General features: G+C 41.9%; 1 protein-coding gene across 5 annotated transcripts in view; it reads right to left on the reverse strand.

Moving 5' to 3' along the window:
* The window catches only part of DCTD (dCMP deaminase), a 30,690-nt gene extending 11,855 nt beyond the window's left edge, over positions 1-18,835 (reverse strand). For 2 of the 5 annotated variants that reach the window (XM_084856502.1, XM_084856503.1), the window contains exons 1-5: positions 18,522-18,835; positions 9,561-9,672; positions 7,805-7,940; positions 6,092-6,208; positions 2,438-2,534 (exon numbers count right to left, since the gene is read on the reverse strand). In XM_084856502.1, coding sequence (XP_084712628.1) covers positions 2,438-2,534; positions 6,092-6,208; positions 7,805-7,940; positions 9,561-9,659 — 449 coding nt within the window. In that variant the 5' untranslated portion in view covers positions 9,660-9,672; positions 18,522-18,835. Of the gene's footprint in view, positions 1-2,437; positions 2,535-6,091; positions 6,209-7,804; positions 7,941-9,560; positions 9,673-18,517 lie in introns of all 5 variants that reach the window. The other 3 variants (XM_084856500.1, XM_084856501.1, XM_084856504.1) reach the window with 2 other exon arrangements.
* Between the last annotated feature and the right edge of the window lie 2,316 nt (positions 18,836-21,151).

Raw genomic sequence — 21,151 nt, forward strand, 5'->3', positions numbered from 1 at the left:
TATAAAATATGTAAACTTAAACCCACAATGTAACAGTACAACCAGAATAAAACCTAGCAGCAATGCAGAGGTTTAAAATACAGATTTACAACACCAAAGCTAAAAGACTAGGAGGCTAAAATGCTAAAATACTGGGAGAATAAAAAGGTCTGCACCTGGCCCCGGGAGGAGTACGACGTAGGTGAGAGGCAAACCTCTCTAGGGAGTTCATTCCACAGCCGGGGTGCCACAGCAGAACAGGGCCCTCTCACAAAGCAAGATCAGGCAGGCAGGTTCTCCAGAGAGGGCTCAAAGGAAGAGATTGGGTGGGTGGACTTTCTGGAGAGACTGCCTGCCCACCCACCTGATCTCTCATTCTGGGAGTGTCCCCCAAACGAGAGATCGGGCAGGCGGGCGACCTCCCTGGAGAGCCACCCCGCCTGATCCTTCGTCTGATCTCTTGTTTGGGGGAACTCTCCCAGAACAAGGTATCGGGCAGGCAGGCGGCCTCTCCGGAGAGGCTGCCCGCCTGATCCTTCGCTCTGGACAAGAGTCCCTTGGACAACAGATTGGATGGGTAGCCTCTCCAGAGACATGCCCAGGCGCAACTGCTGCACTTTGAGGGGGTCCTTCCTCAAAGCACAGCACTGTGAGGTGGCCCTGGAGACTGGGCCACCAGTTGCCCATACAGAAAGTCTCCAGGCCACCTCATAATGCCATGCTTTGAAGAAGGATCCCTCAAAGCACAGCATTCAGGCCTGGGCACCTTTGCAGAGAGACTGCTCACCCACTCTCTCCTCTGGGTGGGGGGAGGAGAAGGTGCTGGAGGCAGCAGTGGCGGCAGCACACATCTTCCTGCCTCAGGTGGCAGGACATCTTGTGTTGACGCTGGTTGCATCCTGCACTACACATCCTTGATTGAGCAGGGGGTTGAACTAGACGACCTCTAAGCAGTAATGTAGTGGAACCAGGGCTCACAGGGATGCAGGGGTGACACTTTCTTATTAGCAGGGATGCTGATGCCATCTTCCACCCCCCCTTAGAATTCCTTGTTCCCTCTGAGCTTAGCTGCAATTCTCATAGTAGCTGGGGGGAAATTAATTTTCTCAACAATATATTGTTTCCTATTGTAATGCAAAGTATTTTGCAGTGGCATGGTCTTGAATGGGCAATTAAGATCCATTAGCTTTGCAAAAGACCCGCTCCTAGTGCAGATGAAAATTCACTAGGTATGTTGATAAGGATCAATACAACTATCTGACGTTTTGGACTCTCCTTGGGGGCATGATTATGGGGACTGTCATGAAGATCACTTGCACTCCAAGATTTACCACCACCCCCTGCTTCCAACATCTCCTTCAGTTCTATGATTCTATGTCACATCTCTATGGCCATATTCTTTAAACTATGTTTCAGCCACATAACCAACACGGAATTATTTTCAGGGAGCAATAAATTCTTAACCTTTTTGCAGAAAATAAAACATAAATAATACTGTTTGTGAATAACTAGGATGCCTAATCATGCTAGCCATATTAGAGAAATACTATGCAATGTAGGAAGATGGGGTAAAAGATTTTGCATAAAGGTTATCTTTCCCCATAGAAATTCTGTAGCATTTAGCTTTATGAGCTATGGCGATAATGAGCTGCTTTCCTCTGTGGGTGGGTTAGCACAGAGGTGGGCAGACTTCAAGTTCACAGGATCTACTTGGTTTGTTACTAGACATCTGAGATCCACCAAGCAGAGCCTGGTGCAAAAGACATACACTAGAATTACAGAATTTTGAGCCCAGGAATTTGTTTTGAGTACCAGAACAGAATGAAACTCACAGTCCTCTGACACAAAAAATCTACCCTGGTAACCCTGAGTTTTCTTTATTTCAGCCACATAATTTAGAGTGGTGGTGGAGGGTTATTTTGTTGCTGCTGCTAAACAAGTGGGTCAAAAATCTTTGTCAATCTACTGCATTGATCTACCTTTTGCCCACCCCTGGGTTAGCAGACTTGACTGCCATAATTTGCAAGGAATCCCAAAATATTTGGTGACAACCCTTTATGCATGCTGCCACCAAATATGTTGGGATTCCTTGAAAATCATGGCGGACATGTCTAGCATTCCACCTACAGAGAAAAGCAGCTCATGAAAAACAGTTCACCTCCATCCCTTTTGCATACATCATGTTATCATGGATACAAACAATGCAAAATTGACGACAGAAAAAGTTCGCAACAGGCAACCACTTTCCTGTATTTGGCCCTACCCCCTTTGAACATTTAATATCATTTTTTCTACTTACATCATGGTGCATACATACAAAAGGGCTGAGACCAACTGTGAACAGGGGTAAGAATTCCCTTAATGGACATGGTAGTCCAGAACAGCACAACAAGATCACAGAGGCATATGAAAGGAGGATGGGAGGGACAAGAGATACATGTCCTGCATATTGTCTCACCTGTATATAATTCCTGCTAAATCAAACAAGCGCCGTGCAGCTGTCATCTCTGGAGTATCATGGTATTTGTCAGACATAAAAATAACTTCCTTTATACCTAAAATAGTGAGCAGATACCAGAATTAAAAGAGATGTTTTGGTATATTCAAGGAAAGAATGATTTAGATTTATACACCCCAAAAGGACCATTTATTTAAAGATGTCTTTGACAAAGACATGTGCGGGAATCTTCCAGTTACCAAACTGGCTGTGCTCCCAATAAAGTAGTCCCTTATGCTCACCACGTTTCTCCACTACTGGCTACAGAAAGGGAAAAGACTGCCTCTTGCACAGAGTTCTATCTGCTGTAGGCAGCAACAAGAGTTCTGTTGGTCATGGACACTGAATTTTAACTATAGGGTCAAACCCATCAGAGCCTCGTGTGGCGCAGAGTGGTAGGTGGCAGTATTGCAACCGAAACTCTCCCCACAACCTGTGTTTGATCCCAGCGGAAGCTGGGTCCCAGGTAGCCAGCTCAGGTCGACTCAGCCTTCTATTCTTCCGAGGTTGGTAAAATGAGTACCCAGCTTGCTGGGGGAAAGGTAGTCACGACTGGGGAAGGCAATGACAAACCACCCTGCTATGGTCTGCCATGAAAACGCCAGCGCAAGCGGCGTCCCTCTAGGAGTCAGCAATGACTTGGTGCTTGCACAGGAGGAACCTTTCCTTTTCCAAACCCATCAATTGCCTTTGGTGTAAAATTGCAACATCTTTTACTACATAAAAGACATTGCAACTTTTAGAAAAATGGATTGAAGTATTTATATAAAAGTAGTTATGTGTACATATTAAATTGTTCAGTCTAAGGCTGTAAGCAAGGGGAATTTTCCCCAGCCTTAAAAACATCAGGTTGGATCCAGACTAGCCTAAGCCCCAATGATTTCAATGGGTCTAACTCTAGGAATGACTAAGTTTGGACCCAACTCATTTGTGTCCTAATCAATGTGCTCTCTACATAACCTACCTTGTATTAGTTAAACAAAACAACTTCCATCACCAGTTAAAGAGTTATGACATGCCTAAACTACAGGTTACAAACAAGCTAAAGTAGCTCATCCAACATCACAAGAGCTAAAACCAGCATGACAGATCCAGTGTAGGTATGCTTCCAAACAGCTGTTGCTATATGACAAACTAACTTAATTTGGAAAGGGATAGGACTGGTAATTAGGCCAAAAACTGTATCAGTCATAGGGCTTTAAAAAAAAAAAGGGGGGGGGAATGTAGCTTCAGGATTCTCAGGTCCAAACCATATTATAGGGTGAAATACAAAAAATTGTTATTTTTTCTAGGCTGTTCAGTATATTGTGGATATATAAAGAAAGCTATATGTGGAACTCTACAAATCAACAATGAACTGCAACTGTGAAATTGTTGCTATCCAACTACCTTCTACTTTGCTAGCATTTCTGTTTGCAGAATGTGAAGCTATTACTGTCCATCAGTGTGCACAATGCTTTTATAGTGAAAGACAGGAGACACCTCTTCTCTGAGGACCTTGTATGTATTGTGAATACATCCTTAAAAACGCAGTAGGGTAGCCCCATGTAATTACTTAAAGCAGATTCTGGGCAATTTCAAAGCATTCATATCTCTTGCGATTTTTACTTTTGTCTCCACTACTCCTCCACTCCATTTACTACAAGCATTAGCTGTAAGTGTGCCAAACCCAATCCTACTCATATCCCAATCTATCAACATGTTGTGTTAAGATCACATCGTGAACATATGAAGAATGGTGACAGAGAAAAATCCAAGCGTAATAACTGACAATAGGCCTGTACAATATTTGTCAAGGAGACTGTTTAATTGGTGATTGATTTAACTATTGCCCTACTGTTTATAAAACAAATACACACAATGATAAATGTACTTATTATGCATAATTGATTTGGCGCATTTTGGAAATCTTGACCAATTATTACTTAAGAGTGCTATTTGCCTCAAAAATTAAGGAAGAGCTACACTGCTCTTAGGGACTTCAAAGGCTTTATTACTTGTACAATGTATATATGCTACAAAATTAACCTTGAGTAGACTTTATTACTAAAAGGGCAATTATAATTAGATACTACTTATTTATGTAACTTACACATTTTATTTTACAGATTCTTATTTTACATTTATAGTATATTTTGGCACTTTTATTTTATAATTGCCCTTTACCATGTGTTAAGTAATTCTGTCATAGCCGTAAGCTAAAGAACCTATTTTGATGCCATTGATAGGTATAACGTGCTCTTTTATGTACTATATGTTAAGTGTATCCTTTCCCCTCTTCTTGTATTTCAATCGTGATAAACTTTAAAAAGCCTACAAGTGAATAATTGCAGAAGTCTCCACCTCTATTTACTAAGATTTTGACCAGCCAATACAGTTGGTGAATGTTAAATTTGTATCAAAACAGCCCTACTTATTACCTATATAAAGTTATTCTATTTGTGGCAAAGGACAATATGGAGCTCAAGACAACTGCAATGACAAGCCAATTCTCAAAATTTGGTTTCGCTCTCCCAATATCTTATCAAAGTTAAGTATGACCAAGAAACAAAACCCAGAATGGGGCTATGCAGATAGAAGGTTTAGACCCCATCCCAATGGTACGTCCCTTTTTTCTCTCCAAGTGAAGGGTTACCCTTCACTTGTGCAGGGGAAACATGCAAGGAGTCAGACTGTTGATCCATCAAGCCCAGGATATTGCCTGGCAGTGGCACTTCAGGATTCCAGAGAGAGACTGACTTCTCCAGCCCTACCTGGGGAGCCATGTTCAGGTCAACTTTATGCTTGGAGCAATAGGCCACCACAATATTCAGCCCTAACGGGATATGGCAGAGGTTGAACCAGAGACCTTTTCTACGCAAAATGTGCGCTCTACCACTGAGCTATGAACCTTCGCCAAAGTAAAGAGCTACGCATGGGGACAATGGTGCAGCAACAGTATACCACTAAGAGAGGGTGGCCTAACTCTCACCGACAGGCAGAGATGTACCTCAAGGGTCTATGAAATATACAAGCCTTCCCTCTGAACCTTGTCATAATGACAGGCATTTTACTAGTATCTAATAATGTGAAGAAAAGCCCATCAGATCAGCACACCTGCTGCAGTGCAAAGATTTATAACTATTGTAATGAAAGACATAATTATAAGAGAGATCCTAGAAGTCTTATGACATTTATGACCAAAGAGATAAAATCTTCAAGTGCCTACCATGTTTGATGTTCAAATTAAAATGTTGCATATATACTCCCATGAGATCTTGTGTCACACAAAGTTTATTCTTCCCTCCCCACCCCCCATATTCTGTTCACAATGTGTCAGACCACTGTAAATTGACAGTAATTATATGCAATGCCTCCACAGTTCCTTGGCAGCTCTTGGTCTAGGAAGTTGCAAACTTAAATTAAAAACAAGCTAAGAATCACAGAAGATGCAATTAGTACTGGAAAACCTGGCACCACTCAAGTATAGAAAGCACAAGGAGTGCCTTAAAGGTTGATAGTGCAATTAATTCAGATCTAAACAGCCACAATTTGAAAACCAAACACATGGTGATAAGGCACTGACAAACAGGCAGCACAGCAATACTGACAGATCAAGCTGGCACCTTTCCTTACCTGCCTGGATGATGAGCTTTGCACATTCATTACACGGAAACAAGGCAACATACATGCTGCAGCCTTTCACATCTGCAGAGTTCTTGTTCATTATGGCATTCAGTTCAGCGTGACACACTGATTAAAGATAAAAAGAGCCCGACAAATATTCATATGTGTGTTCATTAAAGTGAGTCATCAATCTGAAACTTAACAAAGTGTTAAGCTACAAATGCCTGCGTCCTTCCAGAGGCAAACAGCCAGCACAATTTGTCACACAAGAGAGAAATTTAGAGAGGAGAAAGGGAGGGGAAACAATCCAGAAATACGGAAGATCAATGAAGGTCAAGCAGTCTGGCCAGGCTTGCAGTGAGTAATGAACTCATTAAGCACATTAACATGCCCATTCATGAGCACCTACAGGACAAAACAAAGCCATAGGCTGAAGGCCAAGTAGTTTCAGCCACCCTAAGTGTGGCAATATCTCACAGCACCAGTGCTCCCAGAGAGCATCTAATTGCCAATATAAAGGAGCTCATTTATGTGTTTACATGCATGGATAGGAATGTTCTTTTGATTATGGAAGTGCACTTTGTGTTCTTAAGAGGAGAGGGAGTTATGAAGTATAAATAAGCAGTTCTTGCCTCCAGGTAAGAGAACTGGCAACTGAGCTTAAGAAAAAGTGACTAGCACTATGAATACAGTTTAGGCATCATTTTGCGCTGTTACCATTATCACTTGCACCTACTAAGGGAGTCTTTTGAAGTGCCTAATAGAACACTCATTTGATAGCTACAAGGTCAACTTGGAACAATCCCAAGATTTATTTATAAGTCCCAATAAGCACCGTACTAGGAGCTTGAGAAAGAACAGTAACTTAATATGAAGGGAGAAAAAACTCTTTTTGAAGTACGTATATTAAATAAATTAGCACTCGTTTACCTAATTTTTGAGAATCACATTCCGGTTGGAAACAGATTGCATGTTCCAGTCTCTGGCCAAGATCTGAAGGCAGGCAAACTCCATGTATGGAGTATGCCAACTGGGATTTTTTTTTAGTTTACTTTTTTCTTTGAACAGCAAATTCCGTTGCCATACTGTAACCTGCTTCTGGAAGTCTGCTGCCCTTGGATGCACAGAACTAGCTGTATTTCAGTTCTCTGGATCCTGGCCTATATTTCAGATTTATAAAGATTTTCACAAGACCAGTGAGAACTAGAAGCCTGTATATCTAGTTTTAAGTAACAGCAAAGATTTTTAAGATCCCAGCAAAGACAGCCACATTGACATTGCAAAAAAAATGTATTTGTGGATTTCAAGACATCCTATCAACGATCTAGCTGAGCCACTGTACTACTGAATACACTAAGTACACTCAATAGCCAATCTTAATATCAAAAGGTGCATTCAAGAAACCATCCAGCTAAACAATCTGCCCTGACTGAGAACGATGAAAGAGATAAATAGTTGGCAGCTTAGTAAATGCAGCAGAAAGTCTAAACAGATTCTGGTTAGGTGGGTAGAATGGTATGTGAAGCATGAAGGGGAAGGTCATTCTCTCTGGAGGAAGACAGCGTATAATTTTGTTTAATGTTCGTCCTACAATCTAGAAGCCAGAAATTGTAAATAATATGACAGAGAAAAAAATATTTACTGATGAAACAGGGATATTTTTTATTTTATTTAAAAAACCAAAATAAACAAGTGATCTAATTTAGAGATAATATTCTTTACCATAGGGATATTTTGTGTCAAGTTTGCTAACTGCTGTTCTTGTCCAAGGTAGCAAGTCATCGCTGCATCCATTAGGCATGCCGTTGTATCCAATCCCAACAATCTTGTTTTCTGAATTCACAATGCACGCACCAACCTAAAACAGTACAAACACTTCGTTTAATACTATAAGTTAGCTTATTTTGTGACTTAGTATTCCCCTAAATTTGTCTGTTGTAGATGAAGCTGCATTCCCCCTGTAGGATGAGGTTAGTAATCTGGGGTTATTCATTGCTCCAGCTTGTCATTAGAGGCCCAAGTGGTCTCAGTGGCACAGAGTGCCTTTCATCAGCTAAACCTACTACTCCAGTGGCAACCCTTCCTGGATAGAGGTAGTCTGGCTATGGCCATCCATGCCCTGGTAATCTCCATGTTAGACTACTGCAACATGTTGTACATGGGACTGCCTTTGAAGTATGCCCAGAAATTGCAGTTAGTTCAAAACACTGCCAGCCACCAAGCTACTACCTGATACTGAATGTTAGACACACATTTCTCCAGTACTTAAAAAGCTTTACTTCTGAGAACAATTCAAAGTCTGATGCTTAGCTTTAAAGCCTAAGCTTGGGATCTGGAAAACATATTATTCCACATTAGCTTGCCCATACACCAAGATCTTATGAGAAGGTCCTCCCTGGGGTGCCACCAACCAGAGAGAGATCCTTTCCAGCTTTGGTGCTCCACTTGTGGAATTTTCCTTCCAGAAAGGCTAGCCTCATGCATACTTCAAACTCTTGTAGGCACCAAGCACAGATGGTTTTGTTTCCCCAGCTTTTAATCTCCAATGTATTTTTATTTCTGCTGTGATTGCTTTTAGCACTATGCTTTACTGTTGTCAACTGTTTTATTGATTATTGTAAACCATCCTGGACATTCCAAAATGAATATTAATAAATAAACAAACGATGCAATATTCTAGTTCTGTCATAAAAAAACAATGTAAGCTCAATTAAATAGTGAGCTTTCATTCAGCATTTTTTTAAAAAGAGTTCAAAAACAAGCACGCAGGAAGATTAAAATGTCTGTATTGGTCTTCACTTTAAAGCCTTGAAGCAACTGAGAAACATCTTGTCTACACTACCAGTTTGCTGCATGTGAACAATAAACCAAACCCTAAACCATCTTGGGCTGGGCTGACCTGCCACATCTACACTGAAAATGTAGGCACCACTGGAGATTGTTCTTGTCTCATTCAAATTGCACTATTCTGAAGAGGGCAGACATTTCCAATGTAACTATCCAGTACAAAAAACAGCCTGTACAGAAGTCCCAAATTAACCCTATACTTGCTTAGTATAATTGCACTTTGTGGGCTAACTTGGTTTGTCCCTACTTCTTGACATGCACTAATATATGCAAGAATTAGTTCGAATTTTTGTGAAGACATGCTAAATTATATGGCTAGATCGAACTCTATTCTCAAATACCCCAGCTCCTTCTGCCGTTATCCCCTTCATCAGTATTATCTATAAACATAGAATTAATTTGTGGAGAACACTTCCCTTGTCTAGTGCTAAATAAGAACAAGCTTCCCAAGGAAAGAGTAGCTTGACTTACCACTTCACCAATAAAATCCTAAAAGAACAAAAGCAAAGTCTCATTTGCTGTAACTTGGGATACCCTAATAATTAGGTTGCTTAGAATGGCCAAGGACTTGCTGCCATATGATTTTGCAACAGACATTTCAGCAAAGCCTGCCTGTAGGTCATATTCTTACCTGAGAATTTGGATCCTTACTTCTTTGAGCTGACAGGAAAGCTACAGCCATGAAATATTCAGGCCATTCTAAATAGTCATCACGTTTTTTACAGGTCATTTCACAACCGTACCTACAGAAATCAAATAAAATGACAGTAATTGTTGTGACTTGCATGAACTGTTTTATTTTTTAAAAAATACTCTATTAGGTGTACCTTGACCCCAGTGTTTGAATCTTTGGAAATAAGTCAATTACCATGATGTAAAATTCCAGAGTGGCACCAGAGTTTAATTAGTACAACTAACAGAGCAGCATCTGACCCTGAAGGTTATAGATTCAAATCAAGAATTTAATGGTGAATATCAGTGTTCATATCTGCCCAGTGCCTTATGAGCAACACTACTTTTCAAACCAAAAAGGCCAAAAGGAGACTGAATTATCTCATTTAAAGCTGCATTTGCAGTCTTTAAGCAGTGCAATGCTAGCTATTATCTATCCCTCAATATTACCTTCTCCAGAGAAATATGGAAAGGTTACATTCCGTGGTCCAGCATTACCAACATTAAGAGTGTAGTCCTCTGCAGGTTTAGACAGAAGAAAGTCCTACAATTCCCAGCATGCCCCAGCCAGCATGGCTGGCTGGAGGGATACTGGGAGTTTTAGGACTTTTTTCTGTCTAAACATGCATAGGATCGCACCTTAAATTGCAGAACCAGACATGGAACAACCGATTGGTTCAAAACTGGGAAAGGAGTATGACAAGGATGCATATTGTCGCCCTGCTTATTTAACTTATATGCAGAGTACATCATGAGAAATGCCGGGTTGGATGAATCACAGGCTGGAATTAAGATTGCCGGGAGAATTATCAACAACCTCAGATACACAGATGATACCACCCTAATGGCAGAAGGCAAAGAGGATCTAAAGAGCCTCTTGTTGAGGGTGAAAGAGGAGAGTGCAAAAGCTGGTTTGAAACTCAACATTAAAAAAACGAAGATCATGGCATCTGGCCCCATCACTTCCTGGCATATAGAAGGGGAAGAAATGGAAGCAGTGACAGATTTTATTTTCTTGGGCTCCAAGACGGTGACTGTAGCCATGAAATTAAAAGACACTTGCTCCTTGGGAGGAAAGCTATGGCAAACTTAGACAGCATAGTAAGAAGCAGAGACATCACCTTGCCGACAAAGGTCCCTCTAATCAAAGCTATGGTTTTCCCAGTAGTAATGTATGGCTGTGAGAGCTGGACTATAAGGAAGGCTGAGCGCCAAAAAATTGATGCTTTTGAACTGTGGTGCTGGAGAAGACTCTTATGAGTCCCCTGGACTGCAAGGAGGTCAAATCAGTCCATCCTAAAGGAAATCAACCCTGACTGCTCATTGGAAGGACAGATACTGAAGCTGAAGCTCAAATATTTTGGCCACCTAATGCGAAGAGAAAACTCTCTGGAAAAGACCCTGATGCTGGGAAAGACTGAAGGCAAAAGGAGAAGGGGACGGCAGAGGCTAGATAGCATCACTGATGCAATGAATATGGATTTGAGCACGCTCCGGGAGAGAGCGGAGGACAGGAAGGCCTGGCGTGCTATGGTCCATGGGGTCACGAAGCATCGGACACGACTGAACGACTGAACAACAACAGATACCTATTCTTATTAATAGCAAGCATCTAGTGCAATTTCATTCGTTATAGTTAAAAAAGAAACAGAACAGGAAACATCCTTTGCTGAACATTTTTTGTTCAGCCACAGGCCTGGTTCACATGATCAAACAAGCTTGTTTTAATTCCCGGCACGTGCCAGGCATCATTTCCCTAACTACCTGCCCGGGTGCAGCTTGCTGTGCCATTTGAACCTGGGTGGCATGGCTTGTTATACGGTTATTTGAGGATGGTTTCTCCCTCAAACAAGTGATGCCACCAGGGTTCAGATGACACAAGTGAATAATTAGGGAAATGGTGCCTGGCACATGCCAGGGATTAAAATAAGCCTGCTTGATTGTGAGAACTGGCCCACTGTCTGCTAAAAATGGTTTTCATTACATCTCTCATAAGCAGTGTTGCTAACATCCAGTCTAATGTCAGAAGTCAGATGCTCCATCTTTGAATCTCTTTGTAAGGAATGGCACTTCTCTTTTTTACTTTGCACTTCAGCAAACATGAATAGGCAGGTAGAACAATGAACCAAAATAGCAGCATTTCAAATAAATTCCTTTCTCAAACAGCCTATATGCACTATACTATAGTGACTATGGTCTAATTCTTTAGATGGTTAAGTAGAAGAGACAATACTTTCTACAAGAGTTCAAAGTAGGTTTTTGCTCCTCATGACATACATACGTTATTTTATTCAACTGTTGTTCCTGGTCAAACAAATTTTTGAAACAATATAAAACCCCCTAAAAAATCTGTTTACACTCATCCCAATTTTGCTTCTAGTACACACCATGAGCAGCCATCTTTCTTTCTACCTAGTTTTAGATATCTGAAAAAACATCATCCAACTTCTAGCCTCATCTGTTGGCACTCAACCATAGAATCTAAAATCCAATTTGTAGGTTTACGTACACCAAGAGACTTCTCTCATGTCGGCATTTCCTAATACACATCTCATTTACTTCTCTTTGGAAGGCAATCACCCATATCCTGCATTTTAGACAACAGAAAATGATTGCTTTGAAATAACTCCTTTACAAGTGACCTGCAAGGATCACAGAAAGCAGTGGACTTATATTCCCCCCCCCTTTTTTATATCTTCTAGTGTACAAAACAAAAACAAACCTTGAAGCATTTTTCTGCATGCTTTAAGACTACACTAAGGTTTAAATCTTCCAGTTTTGTAGTTGTATTTTAACTGCAGAACCTAGATCAGAGAACCACTAATAGTTCGCATCAATTCTGGGATTACAATATACTGGAGTAAAAGATTTTTGCTCCCATAAGCTGCTGCGTATTTGAGTCTCCTGCAAGTAGGCAAAAATATCTATAATTGGCTTAAAGGGTATATAAAGATGCAGCTGCGGGTTTTCTACTGCACAGTGAGCTCTATTCTCCCCTTGCCTTTGGTCCTCAAACATGAACAGCCTCTGAATTGAATTCTAATTTCCTTTTTGCTTCCCCTTCGGGCAGTCTGTTTGCTGTTTGTTTTATTTTTTTTTTCTCAAGCACGTTGGACACTTAACATTTAGCATTTTTACAACATTTTTAAACCCCACACATACATTGTTTTTTACTCTTGAAACACTACTTTGAGAATTGTGAGGGACATGGCTTCATGACTGACACAATGGGCAACCAATTAGCACTGTGCAAATCCAGCTTCTTCTGAAAACCCCAGAAATTACATCCCCTGATCTTGATCCGAAGGAGAAGACAGTATTAATGTCAAAAAGCAGTGAGTCCATGGTGGGCTTACAGCTAAAATTATGTATGTAATACATCCACAACTCCCTTTTTCTGGTACTACACAACTAACACCCTTCCTCATGACGTCACTTCCTCACTGATGTCTATGGAGACTTCAAAAGAACACATACCAGACAACTTGTGAAGAACAAGCTCTTTTCCAACTTTTTTACTCATAGGGGAACCCACCTGAAGGACAATCATTACTTTAGCCTAAACTAAGATGTAAGAGGTGTACGGTGTATAAATTGGATTTAGCTAAGACACCTGTCAAGACAAGGCAATTTGTTCATTACATCATGACAGAGGGTCAGTTTAAAGGATCAGATGAGCCTACACTTGAAATTAAATAACTTCAGCTCCACCAGGCTTCAGTAGAAAAGACAGCACTCTTACAAGGAACTAAGATATAATGGATGGATTCAGATGACTTCTTTCCCCAACAAAACATGACTTTTAACAGTTGTCAAGTACTAGTACCTTCACAGGACTTCTTCATAGGACCAAGCCCAATCTGCAATCAGCTCCAAGGTCACCAAATCAGATTTCCTAGTAATCCTTCCTAAACTGAATATTGTGTAAACTGAACTGATCTTTTTTTTAATTTGAAGGGCAGGGTATGAATGTGTTGACAGAAACAAATGACTAATCTTGCAGCAATGCAAGAGGAGGTAGCCAAGATTATTCCTGAAAGGAAATAAAAATAAGTGTATTGAGCTGGTTAGTGTGCAAGAAAGTGGACTTCACAGAGGTCTTGGATGCTGGCAGTAAGCCTGTGTAATTTAGCTTAAGCAGCAGTTTTATGGTTAAGCAAGCCTTTCATACCAGGCCTTAATTGGTTCCAACAAAGTACAACTCTATATGTCAACATCTGGACATTGAGGAAAAATAAAGCACTGGAAAATTTTCTGCCCCACCTCACTACTTGGGACCATGTAATTGAAGATAAAGGGGAAAAAATCTTGATATATCTAGTTTTAATTTTAATATGATATATTCATGTATTGTAGACCAAACATTAGTTCTACCGAGTCCTACGGGATAGGCCCTCCAAACCAGTGAATACTGGATTAAAGGACAGGATAAGGGAGCTTCCCAATCTATTGCAAAACAAATTCCTGAATTTACGAAGAACAATAGATGGCGATTTTACCTTTCTTTTGTACCAGTCTCTGCATGATATTTAAGAATTCCCAGGGCGCAAGAATGGATACATCATACTATCAGTAAAATGCTTCCATAGAAGGAAATAAACTCTAATTTTTTGTTTAAAGGCTTTGAATTAGTGGGAGTCCTGGACAGTCTGAGACATCAAAGCTTATCAACAAACAACCTGAACTGCATTCTTCACTATTCTGGTTCTTTGCAGCCAATTTAAATGTAGTTGAGTAGAGCAGGCAGCATGGTAGGTTATCCTGGATAAGAGCAGCTTTGTAACACTTTATTGGGAAAAGCACTACATAATTCAGTGGTAGAAAAATGCTTCTGATCTATTTATGACACTTTATACTGGTCTGCCCATCAACAAAGTCCTCTGGGCGGTTCACAAACAAAAAAACCTATATCCAATCCCATGACTAATCCTTAGCAACTCATCCTTGCCAAAGAAAAGCCTCTCCCCCAAAACTGTGAAGAACCGCTGTTCTTTAGGTTTGACAAAAGCAGACTGAATAAAAGACTGGTTTTACTCAGAATGAGGCTGCTCCATATGAAAGCTTCCTTGTTCATAAAACTTCTATGTATTCTGTATCTCATTCTGTACCTATACAGAATGTGTTACAAACTGTGCTTAAATTTAGTTATTTTACACTCATAAACAGGCTAAATATTAATAAATGTCTCTCAATAGTATTTTATCATATTATTCAGCTCCAGGATTGAGATATATTAAGGCTTTGGCAATACTCCACCTACAAAAGACCACATTCATCACCTTGGCTAAATTTCTTTAGACATTAACCTTCCTCCCTGACTATCCAAGGGCATCAGCTGCTTCCTTTACTTTAGATTTGTCTCCCTTTTTTGCTTCACAATCAAGAAGAAATGCCTGCATAGAAAGGTTTTATCTAAATAATTGTGTTCTTTAAAATTTCACACTACCCCCTGCTCAGAATATTGGCTGTAATCAAAACCTTTATAGAAAATAATATTGTTTAGTTTTATGGATTTCCAGGCTTTGGCAATAATCAGCTGCTCCTGAATACCATCAATGTGTAATTTTTTCCTGTAATGCACAAAGAGAGTTGCATTCATAACACTGTTCTCTGCATTTAATTATTTTTGTATTTTTCATTATGCCTGTGTCTCTGTTTGGGAGAACAACATAGCAAAACTAGCATAAAAAACAATTTGGGGGAATAGCTAAATGATGTATTTTGAAACAATTTCTATATTAGCAGCCACTGAATTTTGCAGCTTCACTGTGAAGTACAGATCCTCCAGTTTTATAAAGATTCCCTATAGTCCTATTTTATACACCTGTACTAATGTCACACAGAATTCAGGCATGTATCCTGGAGCAGTATTTGTCACCATGAATAAAAATTAATGCTTTGCAGAACACTACCACCAGGACTACTTGTTGGCTTTCTTGTAACCCAGTACTCCATTTGACACCAAACTCCTACTTTTCAAGACGTCAACGAAGAGCTGTAGAGAAGCCAGTAAGATAACCAGATCTCCACTACTCCTCCCTGGACCAGACATCCCTTCTGTAAGTTATACATCCTCCTTTCTTGAGATGAAGGATAACTTGGGAGCATGGTCTGGGATAATACAGTTGAAGATTATGATCCCACACCATGCTCCCAAGCAGGTAGTCAAGAAGGTATTTTTACTGTTTGTTGCCTTCATCGATCACACATAATCAAATGGGCAGTGGGCTCTGTTGAACGACTGAACAACAACAACAAAGTGGGCTCTGTTACAGATCTTCTTTATTATGGATGGGCAACTTGTGGCCCTCCACATATTGTTGGACAGCAACTTCCTAGCCAGATTTGCCAATGGTGGGGAATGGCTACATTTGTAAGCCAAAACACCTGGAGAACCACAAGTTCCCCCCCCCCCCGTTCTGTACACTATTATTCCCAATCTTTATCTTTGTAACCTCCTTGATGCTTCCAAACCATGGTATTTGCTTCACTCCATCAGGCAGTAACTTCCTGAGCAACATTTGAACACCTGTCTCACTTTGCTTGCTGCAGAGCATCTCTGGTCAAGGAAGCACTTTCCTTGGCAAGAGATGGTTGCATGCTACATTGGTTAAATTTGGGGGAAGCTGTGGAATTGCATTTTTTAATATTTTTTCCAGATCTGCAAGTACTAAAACTCTTAGGAGTCACTCTCCTAATCTAAGGGTCCTCTCTCTGCTGCCACCTTGGAGTGGTTCAAAGTTTCTACCATGTGTTCTAATAATGAATGCCCATGAGTTGAACAAGAACTATTTTTGAGGCTTGTTCTATTGTATCAGCTCATTATTGGAAGAAAAAACACCAACCGTCAAAATGAGAGGAACTACAGTTACTCTCATCTGAAGCTATCTTTGCTGGAGTAGGGGGAAGGGTGAAATACCCAGAATTCTAACCCACATGCTAGTCATCCATGGTGCTCCCATCATTCAGTTGTCAGCTATAGGCACACACTCTTTCTTCCCTTTCCCCCAAGAGCACACCCCACCAACCCCATAGACACAACACTAGTTAGTTTACCTAGAACTTTACTGGTGACTATGTTACTCCACAAGTGAATGTCAAAGGTATCCTTCAGCACTTTTAAAACGTATGCGCATCAGAACATGACAAGTGTGGCCTGCAACAAAACACTGCAACACAGAGCACTCCTGCTCAAAATTCCAGCCAGCTATGCCCTAGAGTATCCCATTTCATTTTCCCTCCCAACAGCAAGCTCAGACTTCATTGGGCTATGTTTTTTTTGTCACGGGGGGGGGGAGGGGGGGGCTTAAATATTTTTTGTACTTCTGCAAACCTTGGCTTCCCCAAAGCTTGCTAATACCTAGTTCTCATCTATGGGCAGTGCCGATTTGGCTGCACAAGGACTGAAATGTATGCTGGAAAATCACTAATAAAGGGAAGAAATAGAGGATGATCACAAAATACTGCTGTGTAGGTGCATACGCTTGCACACATGCATGGCTTCTCTACCTCCCACTTATCATTATGCCTCACCACAAGCAGAGCCCTTCTTACTCCTACTGTTCCTTGTACTGCCAGCCAGAGCCAAGTGGCGCACACCTTACTGAGTCTGCCATTATATTCCTTTGTTGCTTCTCTTGTTTCTTTGTCTTCTTTATATCCGTTGACTCTGAGAAGAATGGGAGCCGTCTTTTTTCCCCACCACCCCCTCCATGGAAATTGAGTTAGACTCTATGGCTGGGTTCATACAACATGGTAACCCACAGTCAAGGCTGAGTATGGGTTGAGTGTGGCTTGTTGTTGACAGAACCCATGGTTTGTTTTCAGGTTGTGAACTGTTCGTGGTTAACAAACCACCTTGGTTTGTTGGCGCACCTGGGTTCCACAGCTCAACAACCCACACTCAACCTTGAGTGTAGGTTGCTGACTTGTGTGAACCCAGTCAATGTATCCTACAATCTACTAAGGGCTCACTCACAAAACTGATTGTACATCAGACTATATTAAATAGAAGCACAGCACAAGATATCTACCTCTTCTGAAAGGGCAAAAAAGAACAGGTACAGAATTTCCAAACCAGTACCAATTACACGCCTTTTCAGTCCAGGCGATATATAAATGGGGTGGTATAGAAATGTAATAAATAATGATGATGACGTGCGCTTATTCTCCTGTGCTAGCTGGGGAATGCTGGGAGTTGTATGACTTTTTCTGTCTAAACATGCATAAGATTGCACCCTGACTAGAAGCAGCCATCCTCAAATTAAAAGTTTGGAAAAATTCCACCCTTTTATTGCTTATCTGCTCTAACTGCAAGTACAAATGGGTTTACTTATTCTGAAATCCTATGCACACTTACCAGGGAGTAAGCTCCGCTCAGCACAGTGAGACTTACTTCCCAAGTAAACATGCATAGGATTGCATCGTTAAAAGGTTACTAATATGTATGAAGCAGTCTGACAAGGGAGGAAGCTACACTTGTCTTCAAAAACATATGCACTTTAGTTAAAAGAAAAAAGTTTCAATTTAAAAAAAAAAAACTTTTAAATGCAGCCCCCCCGCCCCCGCCCCCTTATTTAGGCATTTTGTTCGGCTAAGACAGTAGGTATTGCCCGCTGAAAAAATGTGGAGACTCAGAAACAACGTCCAACTCATTAAAAAAAAGAATTCACGCCAAACCTTTCTGCGGGGGGAGGGAGAGAAGGGGAATGCAAACGGCATTTGAAATTCTGCGGAAGGGGCTTAATGAGGCGGGGGGGGGTTGAAGCCGGAGTGCCCCGGTTCAGTGGTCCCAGCGAGGGGCGCGGGGGACCTGCGGTAAGGGAACTTCCCTGAGCAGCCCTTCCTAGGCAGACTTGGAAGTGAGCGGGGAAATGATATGTGGGGGCCCGACCCATCGGCAACTCACGCCCGTACCCACTGAGGCAGTCGGCCTCCGAGCGGCCGCCGCCGCCACTCATCTCGCCGCAGTCCGAGGCGAGGACAACGCCGCGGTCCTTTCCAGCGCCCGCTCGCCGACTGGAAGGCCCACTTTGCAATTTGGCGCCAAAGCTGCAGCCAGGAGGCGGGGAGAAAGGCGGAGTCCGTGCGACCTAACCGGAAAGCCGCTGGTATTCGCAACTTCCTAGTTCGCTCAAACTCTCCTCAGATTTTCTCCATGGCGCGTGGACTACAACCCAAAGACCGGCTGAGCAGAACCAAAACGCCGCCGAACGTTATGCCGCCTCTTGGACTGCATTTCCCAGGATGCATTGCTTTGCGGCGCCTGCAAGACATAGGCGTCTAGGCATGCTGGGAGCTGTAGTTCGCAAGGGGAGCAGAGGGCGACTACAACTTCAATTTAATTATATCGAATCTAGTCAGTGAAAGCAGTATTCCCAGGTACCCAGATCTCATTCAGTGGTCTTCACACTGTGCTATTCAGCAAATGCTGGATTTTCTTGTTTGAAGGGAGAATCACACTCGTCTACATAAAGCATTTTCTTATTTCAGAGCATTTCTGCATAACACAACAAGTAATGCAACATATGAAAAGAAATAGCAAGTGTACAGATAAAGTGGTGCTGTAGCATGCAGTAGTATGACACTTCCTTTATCTTAGCAGCCCTTGCTATAAAATATTCAAATAGACTTTGTAGAAGGTAGTGGTATCTTTGCTTGTTGTTGTTCAGTCGTTCAGTCGTGTCCGACTCTTCGTGACCCCATGGACCATAGCACGCCAGGCCTTCCTGTCCTGCGCTCTCTCCCGGAGCGTGCTCAAGTTCATATTCATTGCATCGGTGATGCTATCTAGCCATCTCATCCTCTGCCGTCCCCTTCTCCTTTTGCCTTCAGTCTTTCCCAGCATCAGGGTCTTTTCCAGAGAGTTTGCTAGATATATGTTTTTGTATATGGGAAACAATGACACCAGATGTCCAAACTCAGCAACTTTTTAGTATAGTTTACAGAAAAACAGAGGAACCTTCTTCAACTTGTAGCAGCATAGGAGCAGCATAAATAACTTAACTGAAGAATTGTCCTGGGTAACTGGTACGGTCATATAGGGCCAGGACCGTCCTGGCCTTTCAGGAGATTATGCAGGCCCAACTGCTCTTAGTGACCTCTGCCCAAAAGTGGAAGCATTCCCTTCTATTACACTCACATGGCCTGCTAGCACTGAAGCCTTCTGGGCTTGCCTTTTTATGAGGCAGTACACAACATATGTACTAATCCATTGGCCCAGTTCACACAATCAGTGTGGCTTGTATAAACCAAAACGATCATGGAAACCGGGGCTTTGTCTTCCTTCTGCAGCCCTTACATGATTTGATTTGATTTGATTTGATTTGAAAGTGGCAGAGGGGTAGGTGTTATTTCCAGTTTTTGTATCACATGCCAAAATGTTGAAGAAAGCAATCCTATGGCCACTAGACACTGCCTAGAGAGCCACAGGATTTTTTGGTTTCTGGGAACTGAGGGTGGAGCCAGGGCTCCAAATGCAGTTCCCAGAAACCATGCTTCCCCCTTAGCTGGTGCAGTTTTCTCTTTGCCGACAAGTCTCCGCCCTCGGAAATGGAGCATAGAGACTGGGGAAAGGGGGTGGTCCTGGGGTGAGGAGGAGACCGCGGAAGTCACACCACACAGCTTCCTATGTGCCGCGCAGCCTCCTTCCCTCCTTGAAGCCACAGCTACACAGCCAAAATCAGCCATTTAGCCAAAAATGCAGGGCAGCCGGAGCACAGAGGCGAGGATTGCCTCTGTGTTACAGCCACTCTGCATTGGATACTCAGCAGCCTCTGACTTTGGAAGCTGCCAACTATCTCAATAGGATTGTGCCCTAAAACATATATAAATACATTTAGAAGCTTTTAGGAACAGTAAACAACATTTAGGGTGCAATCCTATCAGGATAGGTGGCCACCTCCAAACTCGGAGGCGACCACCTATCCAATGCAGGGCAGGAGAAGTGCGGAGGGGATTGTCCCTTCCACACTTCAGCCACCTTGCTTTTGCAGCTAGACAGCCAATTTCAGCTGTCTAGCCACGGGAAGGCGGAGCGGGAGAAGCAGCTGCCAGACAATACATAGGATGCGTCGTACTGGCATTTCCACCTTCCCGGCCCTGGAACAACCCAAGGAACACCCCGTTTTCGCCACTCCGCACTCCTCTTCTGAGTGCAGAGCTCAAGGCCATTCCAAGATGCCTGCGAGGCAGTGCGGGAGGGGGGGAAGTTTGGTTCCCGGAAACCAACATATCCTATGGCCATCTAGCCCCTGACTAGCGGCCATAGGATTGCTCCTTAATTATTTTGATTGAAAATTACTTGAAAATGACTTACAGTCTTTTCCCATCTCACTGAATCTGAGTTCCTACATTGCTTTATGATGGCATGGAATTAATGCATTGATACGAAGTTTTGAATGTAATATCCATACATAATCCAATTTTAACAGCATAGTCTGTATCTAAACTTAGCTTCTTGTTATGCATTTCTGTTTCTTGGTTTGTGCTTGTAACACAGTTGGAGCCTGGATTATCTTATGTTAGGATGAACTGTATTGGTCTGATATC

This window comes from Heloderma suspectum, chromosome 5, assembly GCF_057233095.1.
Source record: "Heloderma suspectum isolate Gila_16-S chromosome 5, 16-S_ref, whole genome shotgun sequence".
Taxonomy (NCBI): domain Eukaryota; kingdom Metazoa; phylum Chordata; class Lepidosauria; order Squamata; family Helodermatidae; genus Heloderma; species Heloderma suspectum.